Source organism: Poecilia reticulata, linkage group LG9, assembly GCF_000633615.1.
Source record: "Poecilia reticulata strain Guanapo linkage group LG9, Guppy_female_1.0+MT, whole genome shotgun sequence".
Classification (NCBI taxonomy): Eukaryota; Metazoa; Chordata; class Actinopteri; order Cyprinodontiformes; family Poeciliidae; genus Poecilia; species Poecilia reticulata.
Genome location: NC_024339.1, coordinates 32465040 through 32483747, shown reverse-complemented (window position 1 = coordinate 32483747; position 18708 = coordinate 32465040). Strand labels below are relative to the sequence as shown.

The 18708-nt window shown below is 41.4% G+C and overlaps 1 protein-coding gene across 2 annotated transcripts in view; it reads left to right on the top strand.

The window, feature by feature from the left end:
- Positions 1-17350, top strand: part of dapk1 (death-associated protein kinase 1) — a 68091-nt gene extending 50741 nt beyond the window's left edge. Inside the window, exons 13-26 of one of the 2 annotated variants that reach the window (XM_008419394.2) lie at positions 428-526; positions 1601-1699; positions 3162-3260; positions 3351-3548; positions 3790-3987; positions 6130-6228; positions 8065-8142; positions 10183-10402; positions 11172-11357; positions 12039-12236; positions 13409-13547; positions 13933-14053; positions 14943-15131; positions 15561-17350. In XM_008419394.2, the coding sequence (XP_008417616.1) occupies positions 428-526; positions 1601-1699; positions 3162-3260; positions 3351-3548; positions 3790-3987; positions 6130-6228; positions 8065-8142; positions 10183-10402; positions 11172-11357; positions 12039-12236; positions 13409-13547; positions 13933-14053; positions 14943-15131; positions 15561-16841 (3204 nt within the window). In that variant the 3' untranslated portion in view covers positions 16842-17350. Of the gene's footprint in view, positions 1-427; positions 527-1600; positions 1700-3161; positions 3261-3350; positions 3549-3789; positions 3988-4477; positions 4607-6129; positions 6229-8064; positions 8143-10182; positions 10403-11171; positions 11358-12038; positions 12237-13408; positions 13548-13932; positions 14054-14942; positions 15132-15560 lie in introns of those variants that run through there. The other variant, XM_008419395.2, reaches the window with a different exon arrangement.
- Positions 17351-18708: the final 1358 nt, after the last annotated feature.

The following is an 18708-nucleotide window of genomic DNA, read 5'->3' as shown; positions in this document are numbered from 1 at the left end:
TCCTTCCTTCCTTCTCTCTCTATTCTTCCTTCCTTCCTTCTCTCTTCTTCCTTCCTTTCTCTATTCCTCCGCTTTTTTCCTTTCAGTCCTTCCCTCCTTCTTTCAGTCCTTCCTTCCTTCTCTCTCTATTCTTCCTTCCTTCCTTCCTTCCTTCCTTCCTTCCTTCCTTCCTTCCTTCCTTCCTTCCTTCCTTCCTTCCTTCCGTCCTTCCTTCTTTCCGTCCTTCCTTCCCTTCTTTCAGTCCTTCCGTCCTTCATTGTTTTCCTCCTTTCCTTCCTTTCTTTTCCCTTTAGCCATAAAAGGGGTTTTAATGGTGAAAGAAATCTTTCAGTCAGAAGTTTCTCTTTTTCATAACTGCTTCCTCTTTATAAGCTCATTATTTCCAGATAAACTAAAAGCGTGATTTTGTTGGGTTTTTTTATCGCAGCATGGGACTCCTCCGCTGCTGATTGCAGCCGGCTGCGGCAACATTCAGATCATTGAGGTGTTGATGAGAAAAGGTGCAGAAATCCAGGCTAACGACAAGGTGAGACCTGATTGTTGTCGCCAGCGTGATTCTGATCCAGCTGAGGAGTTTATTAGACTCAATTAGATTCATTACAGCTGCGGCGAGGAGAGACTCTTAGCTGTAAATGCTTTAAATTAAACTTGTTGATGTTTGTAAGATTTATTTACAAAATTAATTGTTGCATATTTGTGTGATATGTCCAATTAAGGCTGCAACTAACAATCATTTATCTATTCTATTGATTATTTTGAGGATTAACTGATGAATATATGGAGAATTTCTTAAATGCGAAATGTATATATATTTCGTACAGTTTTGACTTAGTTACTTCTGACTGTTTTTCAGCATTTTAACTTTTTGAGTCTGTTTTTTCCTGTTTAAAATAAATCACTACTAAATGAATTAATTACTCATGAATAATCAGATTAATCGTTTCAACACAATATAGAATAAACATTTGAGATTTTTATTTTTTACTCTAATATTCATTAGATATTTTGAGGTGTGGAGTTCTGAACTTTCTTATCCGTAAGAAAGTTGACGTGTTTTTTTTGGTGTCTGGAAAAGGAGCCGTTTCAAAAACCTCCAGAATGTAACGTCACAAATCAGCAGGCGCTGCCCCTCATCTAGTGACCCAACCCGTTACCTAGCAACCCCAGCCAAGCCCAGCCCGTTACCTAGCAACCAAAGCTAAGTTCCAGCAGTTCATTTGGATTTAAAGGGACAGGAACCCCTAATCTGAAAGGAGCTCAAATTAGGCAGATTTTGTACAAAGAAACGTAGCGAACACGTTTTGTGTCACCAATAAATTGATTGTAACCTGTTGGAGGAAACGCAACACGTTTTACTTCCAGGAACGGCGTCTTCATCTCGTTTAGCGAGGATCGTTTCTGAGCCGTCACGTTAATGGATATGCAAATTAAACACACAATGACACGACATTTGCTGCCAGCTCCCTTGTTAACCGTTGCCATGGCAGCAGGTGGACTAGTCCCTGAAATAGTCCCGGGTGAAAACACGAGGTGTGTTTTTTTTTTTTTTTTTTTTTTTTTAAACATTTGTGGGATAAAACGTGTGATGTTGTCCCGTCAGAGCGGAGCCAACGCCGTGTATTACGCAGCCCGACACGGACACGTCGACACCCTGAGGTTCCTCCACGAGAAGAAATGCCCTCTGGACGTCCAGGATAAGGCGAGTCACACACACACACACACACGGCCTCGCTACTACTGCTCAGCTGCTCTCCGCCTCCCACCCGGCCGACCGCTTTGAAACCAGCACAAACACACTCACGCCGAGGGAAAAGCGGCTACTCTGGCATTTTATCGGCTTATTTGTTGTTGCCATGGAGACGGAGAAAGATGGACCGTGTGTGTGTGTGTGTGTTTGTTTTGGATGCTGCTGGTGTGGGTTTGATTGTACAGAGCTCAGTCTGACTCACTGAATCCCAGAAGCAGTTTCATCTCAGCGCTTTCAAGGTTTGGAAAGTGCTTGATTTCTGTATGAAGTCCTTGAAAGTTTGGGAAAACATTATTTACAGATAATTTCAAAAACACAAACATTTTTTTCTCACTGTCTGAAGTTAAATCACACTAAACTCTTATTTTAGGTCAGTTAGATTTACCAAAATGATTTCCATTTGCTAAATGCCAGAAAGCTTAAAATAAGACTTTCTTAATTTTGGGAATCACCTCATTGAAGCCAATTTTTTGTTGTTGTATAGATTTAATCAAATAATTGGAATTAACTGTGAAAATCTTAAGACAAGGATTCATCTCTAATGTCTAGGAATCTTTTCATTTCTAAAATCGGTGGAAAACGTTCAAAGTCAACTTTTAAAGTCGTCAGAAAGTCTGGGAAACTATTGATCAAGTCCACTTTAAAGATGACATGAAAGTCTGACTGCTAAATATAAAGAAACGAGAGATGACTCCAGACTTTTGCAAAGTATTTTGCATCCATTAGTTTCTACTCTAAGTGGCCTCGTCTCCCACAAACGAGCAAACTCATCATCCAGGGTGTATCTTCAAGCAGATACACCCTGTGTATCTTCCTCTGTTACCGGCAGAGGAGGCTTTTAAAAGCATTTCTTTAAAAAAAAAAACTCCTTTATTTGACGGGTAAAATTCAGCAAACATTTTTACTTTAAGTAAATAAAAATGGGTCCATATGAGATTCTGTGGATATAATGAGTATCTAGTTATTCCCACGAGGATTTAACAATATATAGGATGAAAAAAATACTTAAGTCAGAAAAGTTATTAAAAATGCTGCAACAAAATATAGTGTCCTTTTTTAAGAATGTTACAAAAGCAAACCATCAGATCCAAAATCAGGAAGTGGACTACAACGCAGGGCATTCTGGGTAAATATAACCAAAGCAGACATGCTAGCCTAACGCTAGCAGGAGAAATGGTTCATGGTCTTTAACAACGAATAAAGGGGAATCTTACAACCGCTAAAGTCTGACCTCGCTCTCATTCTTGTTGCTTTGTCGTGCGTTCTGTATTGTACGCTATCGTCTCTTGCTAGCTGCTGTATGTAGCACCTTGGATCCATGTTGGATTTTCAGCAGTAAACAAGTTCCAGAGGGGAACAGGTTTCATCTTCAAGGTTGTAAATCATGTGAATATTTGCTGTTTTTCTCCTGCAGTCTGGAGAAACGGCTCTTCATGTGGCGGCTCGCTACGGCAACGTGGATGTGGTGAGCTACCTGTGCAGCATCCGGGCCAATCCAGACCTGACGGACCGGGTGAGGGTCGGCCTCCGGGTCAAACACGATGAACGGAAAGGTCATGAGGGAACCGGAGCTTCATGCTGTTTATTTATTTATGGTCTGCAGGAGCAGGAGACGCCGCTGCACTGCGCCGCGTGGCACGGCTACTCCGCTGTAGCCAGAGCGCTCTGCCAGGCCGGCTGCCATGTTGACGCCAAGAACCGTGAGGGGGAGAGTCCGCTGCTGACGGCGTCCGCCCGCGGCTTCGTGGACATCGTGGAGTGCTTGGTGGAGCACAAGGCGGACCTAGAGGCCACAGACAAGGTGACACACTTCCTGCTTCCTGTTTCCAGTAGGAATCAATGCACTGGTGATGTCATCACACCAGGGCGTCCATCTTGTCTGACAAGCATGTTTTACAGCTTCTACTTATTTGGACTTTTAATTCAGTTCAGCTCTGTTACAATGTTGCAGGTTAAGATTTATTAGTTTCTTTATATTTATCTATATTTTTGTTATATAAATTTCTGACCCGGTTCTGTTTCTGACCCGGTTCTGTCGGCAGGACGGCCACACGGCGCTCCACCTGGCGGTTCGCCGCTGCCAGGTCGACGTCGTCCGCTGCCTCCTCCGGCACCGCTGCAACCTGGACCAGCAGGATCGCCATGGCAACACGCCGCTCCACATCGCCTGCAAGGACGGAAATCTGGCGGTCGTCACGGCGATGTGCAGCGCCAAGGCGAGCCTGGACCTGCCCAACAAGGTGAGCTCTGATCATCAGGAATGCTTCTACTGCTGGAATGATGCATGCTGGGAAGTTTTAAAGGGACAGCGAGGAAAAACGCAGAACAGGAAATATCAATCTGTTTCCAGATGTTACTGTTCATCAGTTCGTTCTGTCCATTTGTCATCCATCCGTTTTTCCTGGAGTCACTGATGTTCAACAGAGATCATGTCTGTTCGCTTTTTAAAACTTCCCACTTTCACCATCTGTAGTAGAGCTGAAATGATTAATTGGATTAATCGCGATTAATCAATCATTAATATAATCGCTAACTAATTTAGTTAATCATTAACTGGAGTAGACTCAAAAAACGGTGATTTGTTGAAAGAACAAAATATTAGGAGCAATAATTAAACCAAAATTTTACAGAAACATATATTAATTAAAATAACATGAAAACTTTTCTTATAAATATGTTTTACGGTGGCAGATTTAGGCCATAAAATGTTAATCTTCTTTTAACCCTTAGGAGTCGATGCCCCCCCGGGCAAGCACGTGACGCATTTATAAGGCTTCGTAACACCGACAGCATGCCGAGTGTTCACTTCAACTCTGTTGGACAGCACGGACTTCAAACTTTATAAAAGTGGTGTTTTTATATTGGTTTTGTGGTTATTTACTTCTAAATAAAGCCAGAAATATGATCGATCATTTCCGCCTTATTTTGTACCGCATTTCGAAACGACCGATGAAAAGTGTTGACGGTCTGTTGCTAGGTAGAACGGAGACACGTGGTACGAGACGCTGTGGAGAGTTTTGGAAGAGACTCGAGCGCAGTGACGCTTTGGATTTTACTAGGAGTGTTTCGGATGAGTTTTTTAGACTACAGGTGTGTTGGTTGGAGTTCGTGTGTTTGCCGTGTTTGTAGTAGTTTGGTTAGCCGTCGCTACATGGCTGCAGAGCGAGTTCTGACGCACCGAGAAGAGGAAGACTGCGCGCCGCGGCGGCCATTTAGACCCCAGACACCTAAGGGTTAAGTATGATTTCTTATTTTTCGCACCGTGAACATCTTAATATACTGAGAAATTTGTGTAATTATATGAAACTTATTATAGTAATAAACACAAACCTTCAAATGACAAAATGAAAAGCAAAAATGAACATGGAAAACTAATATTCCCATATTTTCTTTGTTTAAAAAATAAATTTACTTGTTTTAATGTATTTCTAAAATATAAAAAGGCTGCAGAATGTGCTAACTTTTTAAATCAATAACTAAAATAATCACCTTAATAATTGGATGCATCTTCGTCATGGGTATTACATTTTGTTTTCACCTTTGTGTCGTTAAAACTTTATTTTTCCTCCATCCTGTTGGAATGAAAAACAGTTTTTCTCTGCGATTTAAATCCGATTCGACTCGGCCTTCCCACACACGTTGCTGATTTCACCTCCCACTTTGACTCTCCATTTTACCGTATTCTGCTTTCAGTCGGGAACGTTTCTGACAGGCTGCCGATGCATATCTGCTAGACATGGAGGGATTTGTGCTTTACGTTCCCTTATTTCAGGCTTATCTAAAGCAGCGTCTCACGCTCTGCGTTCATCTTCAGCTGGGAACAACGTGAGCAGGAGGGACTGGAAATGATCCCGTCCTCTGCTCACAGTCAGAAAAATGGAAGCTAGTTGGAGATAAAATCAGGCTTCATTTTGGGTTGGCGGTTCATTTTTCTATAAATGGCAGATACACTGCAAAACCACAAAATCTTACCAACAATTTTTTTGTCTTAATTTCCAGTGCAAATGTCTTATTACACTTTAAAAAAAGGCATTCATGTTTATGAATCTATTTATTAGCCTTTCGATCTGATATGAAATGAAGCCGTTTATGTCAGCAGATTATGGAGCTTATTCTAGTCGACAAAAGTTTGGAGAAAATGCCAGAGTCAGTGGGTTGTTCAAAAATAACTGAATATATTTTTGAAAATTGTGTCTTCTGTTGAGTATTACTTAAGAAATCAAAGTGCACATAATCAAAATACTTCCAACTTTTTAAAATTCTGCACCTATGAAAAACTAAAACTGCTACTATGACTAATAATAACAAAGTTAACTGATAGTTACTAATAAAAACTAGCAAATATGCTCTAAAAACTCACTGAGTTTTATTTTGACATCCAGCATGGACGGACTCCTCTCCACCTGGCTGCTGGAAACGGGAGCCTGGAGGTCGTCCGCCATCTTTGTCTGGCCGGAGCAAACATCGACGGCGTCACAAACGTAAGTCAGCAAATAACTTCCGTTGTTTATGTAGTGAATTATAACAGTTTAATTGTTTGAAGGGAGATTTGTAGTTTTCACATTGTTCTCAATATTTTGCATTTATTGACCAAAGCTCAGAAATTTCCAAGTTTTTTCTAGAAAATTTCTGAGATTAATCTCAAAATGTTGGAGTTTTTCCTCGCAAATCTTTAATTTTTGGAGCTCAAAAATTTTCTACTTTTTCTAGGAAATGTTTGAAGTTGATCTCAAAGTTTGTTTTTTTTGTTTGTTTTTGTTTTATTTTCAGCCTTTGAGTCACAGAAATGTCTGTTTCTCTAGAAAATTTCTGAGATTAATCTACATTTTTTTTTTAGATTTTTCTCATAAATTTCTGAATTTTTTGTAGAAAATGTCTTGAGATTTCTTTCTATAAAATTTCTGAGGTTAATCAAAAAAAATTGAGATTTTTCTCATAAATTTCTGAGTTTTTTGTAGAAAATGTCTGAGATTTTTTTTCTGTAAAATTTCTGAGACTAATCTAAGAAAAGACGGTCTCCACTCGAAGCTCTTCCTCGTACAGTTTTCTCTCTCTATCTTTAAAATTGTATGGCAGCTGATGTGAAATGCATGTTTAATCCAGGATGTTTAATTCATCGTCCATTCGGCTGTTTTGTGTCGTGATGCTGCAGAGGAGCGAAGAGCTGAAGGATTTTCTCCTTCAAACCAATAGATGTCTTAAATTCAGACACTTTTTATGACTGAATCTGTGTCAGGCTGCTTGGATAATTGTTCATCGTCCTTTTAAACTCTCCATAGCAACAGTTATGTAACAACATGTGGAACTGATTCTCCCTCCGGTTTGTGTGATTAACGAGCCGAATGTTTGGCGCTGGTTGCCAAGCATCAGTCGTAGTAATTGTGACACCTTCCATCTGTAGCCGTCTGAGGAAATCTCTGACACGTTAAAGCGGTCAGTGTTTGGTTTCACTTTATTTTAACTTGCAGCTCAGTAGTGCTGCTCTCCATTTACACATGAAAAATAAAGGGATTTTGTTGATGCAGTTCCTCGTCTGGAGCAGCAAACACAGCCGGGCGGCGGCGGATGACTTGGCTCCTAAGACTTGAAGTGAGGTTTAGTTGTAAAATAATGAAAAACACGTAAAGGAGAAAGAATGAGAGTTCTCCTATTTAAATACGTGGAAACTGAAAGACAATATTGGGTTTCCAAGAACAAGACTAGATGACACTGTGTTGATATTATTGAATCTTGTCTTTGTTTTCGTTTTGTTTTTCAGAATCAAATGTCATTCTGACATTATCCTGATGCCAAAATCCATTAAAGTTCAGGTTTTTTTTAGTACTTGGCCAACACTAAGTCTAAATATAGAAACTCTGAAATGCATAAGTTCCTGGTGCATTTTAGGTTTTGAATAATTATCACCAAATGTGGTCCAGATTCCAGATTCAGCCCCCGTAGGGCTGGATCTAGAAAAATAATGGCCCTGGACTGCAGCTAGTTTTAGTCTCCCATAGCAAAAAAAATCTTTTATGCCTGCAGATTGCACATTAATAGCTAGGTTTCCATATTTGCAGCTAGGAATTGATGTCAGATGGCTCCATGTTGGTTAAATTAGTAAAAATGCAACAATGTTTTAAATGTAAAATGAACTTTTCTTTTTATGAATTGTTGTTTTTGTCTTATGCGTAACATGAAGCCAATAAATCATCTAACTGTCTGGTTTATGAAGCGTTAAACATTGTTAGCTACATGCTAATAATGTCTGATTTTATTCATGCAACACTTGTTTAAACGGAGATGATCTGATTTCTCCATGTCGTCTTTATTCTCTCCAGGATGGAAAAACGGCCGAGGATTTGGCTTCTGCTGATCATCATGAACACATCGTGGATTTATTGTTAAAGCTTAAAAAGGTAAAAATCTTTTTAAAAAAGAGGAAAAACAATTAAAAATTGCTTTAAATGTCTGTAAGTAGATTCAATACGAGCCTAAATGTAGGGTGATGATGCAGTCGGGTTTCACAGTCTCAGCACTCGACTATTTTGGTGTGAAGGTGTCGAGACGAAGATAGAAACACGTTAGATGTTAACAATCTGCCAAAGGAGGGATGGAGGTTTTCACAGAGCTGCAGAAGTCGCGCATTTGCTTCCTCATGCAGGTTTATGGCTCCTAACGCGCAGAAAGACGGTCAAAACGGTTTGTGTTTATGCACAAATTCACAAACCTCTCATTAAATGTGTTTCCATCAATGTTTATTTTTATGCCCTACTTTAAGTGTCTTATAAGAAAAGACTGATGGGAACAGCATGAGATAAGTTCTTCAATATTGCAAGACAAATGTTTTTACGCTTGAGGTTGTTTTTGACTTTTCCAGAAAAGAGTTAAAGCACAAAAGAGCAAATAAACTCAAATAGTGAACGGGTCTGAGCCTTACCAGAGGCACAAAACCCTGAAAAATGTTAAAAACCCAAACCTCTGACTCCATTTTTCTATGATGGTGTCCATACTAGCTAGCAAACTCTACTTCCTGTTTATTACAACCATTCATGACGTCAACATTTAACAAAATTATGCTTTGAGTAATTTTGTTAAATGCTATGTTTTGAATCTGGTTGATTCAAAACATAAATTCATCTTATAATACTGATTGTTGAAACCGTCTCATCATTTATGCAGTGGAGATCAGTTACAGAATATCCACTCTACATAAAGTGAAGTGAATCATCGGAGCTGATTTTTATTGACCTTAAACTTTTTAACTTTGTTTAAAAAAATGTTTAAAGGTTCGTTTAAAAGTGCGGCTCTGCTGAGAACCTGCTGAGATTCAGAGCAGAGCGTGAAAACGTGAAAGCAGCAACTGTGAAAACAGCCACCCTCTGCATATGCTGAGCTAAAATAAGACTCTAACACACGGGAACAGATTTGATAAAGACTGACTTCTTCTCAAGGCCAGGATATGGAAAAGAAAACATGTTGCTTTAGCTAAACGGAGCGCAGATGCTGCACTCTGTGAACCACAATCAGTGGAATGAAGATGTTGGTTTGGTGGCTGCAGCAGCGAAGCCGGGTGGGAGCGTGGAGTGTTTCACGTCCCACTCAGAGTTGGAGGCCATGAAGATCCTGACTCATCTGCTGGATGCCTGCAGGACGACCTCACTGTCAACCAGCATGGCAGCATTTCACGCAGCCATGGTTCATTCTGGTTTCTGATCCGCAGAGAAACAGATTTTAGGTTGAGTTTTACATGCACAGTTAATGTTCAGTGTTTAAATCCATACATCCATTTTCTTACATCCTTGTCCCCTCAGTGGGGTCAGGAGGTGCTGCTGCCTCTCCAGCTAACGTTCTGGGCGAGAGGCGGGGTCACCTGGACAGGTCGCCAGTCTGTCGCAGGGCAACACAGAGACACACAGGACACACAACCATGCACACACACACTCACACCTAGGGAGAATTTAGACAGACCAATTAACCTGACAGTCATGTTTTTGGACTGTGGGAGGAAACCGGAGTACCTGGAGAAAACCCACCATGCACAGGGAGAACATGGAGACTCCATGCAGAAAGACCGGGGCCGGGAATTGAACCCAGAACCTTCTTGCTGCAAGGCAACAGCTCTACCAACTGCACCACTGTGCAGTGTTTAAATCCATTAAATTATTTATTTCTGTTTGTTATGATAGTTCTGGCTTACAGCTTATACACATTTCAGGTTTTCTGACAATAAAGTATTGCTTAAGGTCAGTTAGAAAATAAAATGTAAATGAGGCTTAAATATATAACTTTATTTTCATATTATTTTGACTTTATTCTCATAATTATATGCTTTTGTCCTCATGTCTATTTTATTTAAAATTTTTATAGCATGGCATTAATACTCTGCTACATTCCATAGATTTTAAGCAGCAGACAAGCATTCATTTTTTCCTCCTCCTCTTCCTCCTCGTTACCAGGACAACCACAAACTGAGCTACATCCAGCAGCTGCGCCCCACTCAGACCATCCAGCCCAGGATCAAACTGAAGCTGTTCGGACACTCCGGGTCCGGGAAGAGCACGCTGCTGGAGTCGCTGAAATGCGGCATCCTGCGCAGCTTCTTCCGGAGGCGCAGGACGACACGCATGGCCAACTCGGCGCGACACCCCAACTCCCCCGTCAACTCCAAACCCGCAGGTAGCTGCACATCCTATTTAAAACGGGAAACAAAAATAACATCCGTTATGGATTTTTATTTATTTATTCATTTTACATTTTTGCATATCTCATTTTCTCTCTCGAATGAGAGAGAGAGAAAAGTATTGAGAGAAAAAAAAACGGTCTATTCTGTTACAAAATAATTGACAAACACTAAAATTCAGATGATGAAGAAAAATATTGGCCTTACCCAACTGACCAGGAAATGAATGATTCTGTCTGCAGAAGAAGAATCATTTTATGATGAGATGATAAAGTGAATCTGACTCTCCAGGTAACTTTTATGGTTTAAATAGTTAACTTCAACTTCCATCTCAACATCTGAGTGTTTAACCTTCAGTAAAATTAATCCAGTTTTAATAAAGGGAGCCTGGATTCACCTAAACGAATAGAATAAAATGTTTTCAACAGGCTCTGTAGGTGTGGCTCTGCAGCATGTGATGGAAATTCAAATGTCAAGGCTGTAAAAAGGGGATTTATTTGCGGTGACACAGCGCCCCCATGTGGTAAATGTATGACGTTTTGGATAAAAACCAAAATTTAAAGAAAAAAAAAAAACTACATCATCACAACAGCTGTTTGTTTTCTTTTGAGAGCTACATCTTGTGGGTTTGTAATATTTATTCTTGATCATATTAAATGTAGTTTGTGGAACAAACTGCAGAGAAATCCTCTGACCAGAGTCTGACCCAGCCGGCCTGGTTGGTAAACATTCTGCAGATTCAGGTTTGTGTCGCTTCCTCTGCAGTCTCTGTGAGCATCTCCAACCTTTACCCCGGCTGTGAGAACGTGAGCGTGCGCAGTCGCAGCATGATGTTCGAGCCCAGCCTGACCAAAGGCGTGCTGGAGGTTTTCTCCCCCGTCCACAGCGCGCTGTCGGCAGCGGACGAGCTGGCCACCAAGGCCATCGACATCCAGCACGCCAACATCCACGGTGAGAGGCTCGCAAAAAACACCCCGGAAATTCACCTTCACCGTTCAATACAGACCTCTGTGTGGTATGGAAGCCCATTTCTGCCAGGAAAGAAGAAAAAACCTAGGAGGAAGTCATAATTACAAGATTTAAAGTTATGTTTTTGAGATTTAGTCATAAATTCAATATTGAGTCATAATTATGAGCGTCAGTCATAATTTTGACTTTCAGTCTCAACTTTCTAAGTTAAAATCTTGAGATTGAATCTCATAATTGTGATTTTCTGAGTTCTAATATTGAGATCCAATCATAATTTTTACATAAAAAGTCATAATTTTGATATTCAAAGTCATGATTATAAGATACTGGAGCAAGCCTCCTTATAGAAACGATGTGACCTTTTAAAACTCAAAATTATTACTTTAAAACTCACAATTAGAGTTTTCTTTCATGGCATGAATGTACTTCCATATGAGATATTCCTACATCCATTAGTTTTTTTTTCATGGCATAAATGTGCTTCCATAGGACAGATATTCTTTAATGTGTTAAAGTTTGTTTTTCTTTTACATGGCATGAATGTACTTCCATAGACAGATATTCCTACATCCATTAGTTTTTTTTTCATGGCATGAATGTGCTTCCATAGGACAGATATTCTTTAATGTGTTAAAATGTAACGTAACCTCCTTTCCTCTGAAGGTGTTGGTGACTTCAGCATTTGGGAGTTCTCAGGAAACCCCGTCTACCACTGCTCCTACGACTACTTTGCGGCCAACGACGTGACGGCGATCCACCTGGTGCTGTTCAGCCTGGAGGAGCCGTACGAGACGCAGCTGGGCCACATCACCTACTGGCTGAACCTGCTGAAGGCCCTCACCCCGCCGCAGGACAACATCGGTAAAGCACTCTGAATTCACTCACACACCGCTCAAAATTAGCTAAATATTTATGCACACTGCCTCCCAACAGCCTCATTTAAATTCCAATAACCATAACTTATAATTCCCAAATGTTTCCTATCCTAGATTAAATATCTGCCCTGCAACATTCAGCTGAAAAAACATAAAACCAATTTTCATAAGTCTTTACGCCGTAGTAGTTATAGTGAATCTGATAAACTCAACATCAACTTTTTCAGATTTTTTCATTTGTCTCCTTTGCATTAAGCAAAAGCTTCTAGAGAGGTTCATAATGTGCAAAGGTATCAGTCAGAAGAAGGGTCGAAACAATTCTACAGCATTAAATATGTAACAGCCAGAACTTTACATACATACACTGCAAAAACACAAATTCTTACCAAGTGTTTTTGGTCTAGGTTTTAGTACACCTGAAATAAGACAAAATTTTCTTACAAGTAACTTTTCAGCAAGAAGGAGGAGTTTGTCTAAAGTAAATTATTCCTAAATATTGTTTGAAAAGTACTAGTTTTACAATCTCACTTGTAAAAACACATATTTCTCATGTTATATGTGAAATAATCTGCTTTTTCATCAATTTGTCATTCAAATTCTCGTTCTAAAAAAAAAAAAATACAAACTTCCGATCATTCCTGAACTGCAGTCAGGGGCCACACTGAATTGTTCCAAGGGCCACGGATGGCTCCCGAACCGCACTTTAGGCACCCCTGATGAAGAGTCGGCATGTTCCAGTTTTTACATCTAGATGGTACAGATCAGGCCCAAAATCAGGCCCAGATCAGCCCAGGTAAAGATGGTTATAACCACATAAAGATGGTTATAAATTCAGCCTTTCATCACCTGAAAACAAACTTCCAAAAATACAAAATTACTGAAACACTGATTTCCTTTAAATCAAAGCTAAAAACCCCACCTGTTTAGAGTTGATTAATAATAACGAACATTGATCAACACATTGGATCTGTATTTGCTTATTAAAATGCAACATTTATTACTTGTTTCATAATTTTTGACTGCCTGGAGTTTTTATGGTGTAAAGCACCTTCACTGCCTTGTTGCTGATGTGCTCTACAGGTAAACCTGACGTCAAACCTGACGTTTGTCTGTGACGTTACTGATCTTTGTGATGTTTTTGATTTTCTGTCTGTCCAGTTTTCGGCGGTCGGATCCAGCAGCCGCTGACGGTCGTCCTGGTGGCGACGCACGCCGACCTGGCCGACATCACCAGGGCGTTCTCTGGAGAGTTCAGCTATGACAAAGAGCGAGCGCTGCTCAAGGAAGTCAGGAACAGGTCGGGAATCAAACCGCAGCACAAAACGCCAAACAAAATCACAGTTTTTAAACCTGGTTTAACTCAGAAAACCTTTAAAGCACGTTGCTGAAAGCGCTAATACGGCCCACCATGCTTAAGTGATAAAACTGAAAAAAATCTAATCCAGATTGCTCCGAAATGGTAAACCAACATCTTCTGTTACTGATTTATTTTTAAAAAAATGAAAATAAATACACAAAAGACAATCAGCCTGGTGGGGGAGAAGTAAAGCCTGGTGGCCCGCCAGGCTAATGATTCACTGGGGAAAACCCAGCTTTAACTGCAGACGTGAGAAAAATAGGAGAAACTGAAGAAAATCCAGTTCAGGTTGATCTGAAAAGGTAAAAGTTTTTCTGGTTTCCAGGTTTGGGAACGATCTGCAGATCAGCGACAAACTGTTTGTGATGGACACCGGAGCATCAAACTCCAAGGACCTGAAGCTGCTGAGGAGTCACCTGCAGGATCTGCGCGCCAGCATCGTCTCTGTGAGTCCAAACGTCTGCAAACATCAGAGGCTTCAGCATTTGGAGCACAAAGTTACTGAGCTGCGTAGTATTTCCTAAAACAATCTAGAAAACCTGCATTTATGAAACAGCATCATAACGTTTTAGGATGCTTTTTTATTTTTATTGAACAAAAATGTACAAAACAGGTTTTTCATTAAAAAACAGCATCAAAATCAGTTTGTTGAGATAAATTAACATATTTTAAGAAGACGAAAAACAATAAAAACAAGATAAACGAAAAAAAAAAGCTAAAGTGACTAAATATTTTTTAAAAATTCAGAGGTTTCTGTAAAAAAATTGAAATATTAAGGAATTTGAGGGATTCAATCAGAGATTTTAGTTCTTACAGGAAATTAGTATTAAGTATCAAGTTTGCAAACTTGTTTATGTAAATGGAAACATTTTGTATAGAAAATAAAATAAGGCATATGTTCAAAATTACAGTTTTCAGTTTCTGTAAAAGCAGATAATATCCTTGAGTTTTAATGAGCAAACAGAAACGGTGAGATTGAAGGTCACTGCAGCATTTTCTGGACGTATGACAACTAAACAAATTTAGTTTGTTTTTTTATCAGAAAGCGCAGAGCATCTGTTCATCTGGCAGGAATCCAGTTTACAGAATGTATGTACAGTTTTAAAGTGCATTTCTTTAGCTTTGTTGGAGCATTGGTGAGGTTAATGCAAGATGTTCAACACAGCAGCTCACCAATGTCGTTAAGAAAGCAAAAGCAGCCTTCAAAATAAAAGCATTCTGCAGTAAACATCGGTACTACAAACTCATGCAGGCGTGTTAAAGGTTTAAAGTGTTTTAGTTTTCTAATCCATTAGTTTATTTGTGCTCTCACCTTCCTGTTCTCCCTCGGTGCAGAGGTGCGGTCCAATGACGCAGCTGTCGGAGCGCCTGCTGGCCGCGCTGCCGTCCTGGAGAAAGCTGAGCGGGCCGAACCAGCTGACGTCATGGCAACAGTTTGTCAGCGACGTCCAGGAGCAGATCAACCCGCTGGTCAGCCAGGACCACCTCCGGACTCTGGCCATGCAGCTGCACAGTATGGGGGAGGTGAGGCGTCACGCTCCAGAACCCAGCCTCATCAGTGCTGGTTACCAGTTCAGTCAGTGCCGCGACCGGCCACCAGGGCGCACTGCTGAGTCAGGAACGTTTAGTCGGCCTGTTTACCAGAACGACTCGACTCAGAAACTCAAACATGAAAGGTTCATGGAGCCTCTGCTGCAGGAGAGGATTAGGACAGCTGAAAAAAAGAAAAGCTTTCTGACCAAAGATGAGCATGTTTTGTTTAGGCCATAGAGCTTTCCTAACCTCTTCAAGGAGGAATAATCGGTTAGTTAATCTGGGGTCACAGAGGTATTTTGGGCAGAAGTGGGAAAGAAAAAAACCAAAACAAGCGCGTTATTCCTTAAAAAATGTTACAAATTCATCACTAAAAGTGTCAAACGGTGAGTGAGGTGCTTCTGTGTGTTTTTCCTGCAGATCAACATCATGCAGAGCGAGACGGTGCAGGACGTCGTCGTGCTCGAGCCTCGCTGGCTCTGCACCAACGTCCTCGGTAAGCTGCTGTCCGTGGAAACGCCGAAGGCCATCCACCACTACAGGGGGCGCTACAGGCTGGAGGAGGTGCAGGCGCTGGCGCCGGAGAGCGACGTGGAGGAGCTGCTGCAGATCCTGGACGCCATGGACGTCTGCGCCCGCGACATCACTAACCCGTCCATGGTGGACGTCCCGGCGCTCATCAAGACCAACGGCCTGCACCGCTCCTGGACGGAGGAGGAGGACGAGGACGCGCAGATCTACGGCGGCGTGCGGCTCGTCCCAGCCGAGCACCTCACGCCGTTCCCCTGCGGCTTGTTCCACAAGCTGCAGGTCAACCTGTGCCGCTGGAGCCACCAGCAGAAACCCGAGGAGGACGGCGCCGACGACTCGGACGGAGACATCCACCTCTGGACCAACGGCGCCAAGGTGAGCCAGGCGGGGGCTGAGGCCATGATCCTGCTGGTGAACCACGGCCAGGGCGTGGAGATCCAGGTGCGCGGCCACGAGTCGCAGCGGGCCAAGTGCTACGCCCTGCTGGACACCGTGTGCAGCATCACGGAGAACCTGCTGGCCTCCACGCTGCCGGGCCTGCTCACCGCCCGGTACTACCTGAGCCCGCAGCAGCTGCGGGAGCACCACGCCCCCATCATGGTGTACCAGCCCAAAGACTTCTGCCGCGCCCAGATCCAGCGCGAAACCTCGCTCACCAACACCATGGGCGGCTACCGTGAGAGCTTCAGCAGCATCCTGGCGTTCGGCTGCGCTGAGGTCTACCAGCACGGCGTTCTGGGGACCAACGTCCACATCGCCGACGTGCCGCTGCTGGCCCGCAGGAAGCTGTGCCGCATGCTGGACCCGCCCGACGCGCTGGGCAAGGACTGGTGCCTGCTGGCCATGAACCTCGGCCTCACCGACCTGGTGGCCAAGCACAGCGGCGCCGGCGGCGGTGGCGCCGCACCGGACGCCGACGCTCAGCCGGCGCCACCCAGCCCAACGGCGGCGCTGCTGCGGGAGTGGAGCGGCAGAGCCGGCAGCACGGTCGGCGTTCTGATGATCAAACTGCGGGAGCTGGGGCGCCGGGACGCCGCGGACTTCCTGCTCAAGGCGTCGCCGGTGTTCAGGGTCAACATGGAGGCGCTGAGCGGCGCGCCCAACGGATACCCGCCCACCTGCAATGGCGGCACGTCGTACAACTCAATCAGCTCCGTCATATCGCGCTGACAACTTCACAACGAAGTGCAATCATGAAGAGCTGCTCGCCGTTTCCCATCATCCTGTACAGCCGACCTTTCCCCTCTGCACTGTAAAAACACAAAACCTGAAGAAACAAAATATGACCAAATAATCTAATTTCTACTGCGAATATCTTGGTAAACTAAAAATAAGACAAAACTAACTCAAAAGAAACTTTTCATCAAGATGTTGGAGCTCGTTTTACTAAATAATTCCTTCATATTGATGAAATTGTTCCAGTTCCACTTGCAGATTGTTTCACATATAACAACATATTTTCCCAAATGGGTTTTTATTTTGGTTGAAAACAGAGAAATTAGAGTTTTATCTCAGCAATGCATTAAATAAACCAATCAGTGTCTGTTAAATTGTATGATTTTATAACTCAGGCTGTAAAATCCATAAATCAGCCTCAGGATTCATTTTCACTGCAAAAACACAAAATCTTACCAAATATTTTTTAGTCTAATTTCTAGTGCAAATATCTTGGTAAAGTAACACAAACGAAGTAACTTTTCAGCAACAAATAAGATGAAAAAAGTACTAATTTCATCTGCAGATTATTTTACTTGAAACAAAACATTTTTCCCATTTTATGAATAAAATAATCTGCCAGTGGAACAAGAGATTTTTCTCATAAGTTAAAATATCTTGTTCTACTAGCATTTAGTTATTTCATTTATAACTAAGATTGAAGCTTGTTTTTAGTCAATAATTCCTCAATATTGATAAAAAAACTCTAAATCTATTAGCAACTTGTTTCACTTATAACATGGGAAATTGTCTTGTTGTCAGTGATTTAATCTGCCAGTGGAACTAGAACGTTTTTCATCAATATTGAGGAATTATTGACTCAAAACAAGATCTTATTTCTGTGAAAAGTTACTTCGAAGTTAGTTTTTTTTTCTTTAGAAGACATTTCTCTCACATAAGTTAGTAAAAAAATTACTACTAATTTACAACTAAGATGTAAGAGCTGGTTTTAAGTGAACAAATCTTTAATATTAAGTTTGAAAGTTGTAGTTTCACTCGCACACTATCTCACTTTTAACGAGATGCTATAAGTGAATTAATCTGCCAGTGGAACATTTTTCTGATAAGTTAAAATATCTTGTTATACTGGCAGATTATTTAACTTGTAGGCAGCACTTTTCTATCAGTATTGATAAGTGATTATTGACCTAAAATAAGCTCATTTTATTGCTTATTAAAGAGATTTGTTAGTTTTGTTTTATTTCAAGCCAACTAAGATATTTACACCAGAAACTAGACCAAAAATACTTGGTAAGATTTTGTTTTTTTTGCAGTGTATGAATGTCGTTGAAGCTCCAAAGAGGAATCCTGTGGTTTTAATCTCATTGTGCTGCTTAATAATAATAATAATAATAATAATAATAATAATCCTCCTGCTCTGCTGCGAGTTGAAATAGGACAAACTAACCCGTCGTCTGTTTTTCAGCTCCGACCCGAGAACTCCGCCTGCCGGTGTTTATGTAGGAGGCCGCCATCTTTTACATTTAATATAATCTCAATCCTTTATTTTTTTGTTAATCTTTGTGTATAATTAATAAATTAAGAGTTTTTCAGAGTGCCTTCGGGGCCTTCTACCTCCCTAAAAGCACAAACCGTCTTGTTGTTGCGGCAGCTGTTCTCTCCAGACATCTGAAGAACCGTGCCTTGTTGACACTAAAACAGCAAAATCACAAGTTTAAACCATGCTTGTTTAGATTCAAGGCAGAAAACACAAATTATGAAGAATCTTCTTTGGAAAAAAATCAAACAAAAACCTGTTTTTAAGTCAGATTCAGGATGGTTTTAGCAGGGATGTCCCGATGCAGGTTTTTGTCTCCAACAC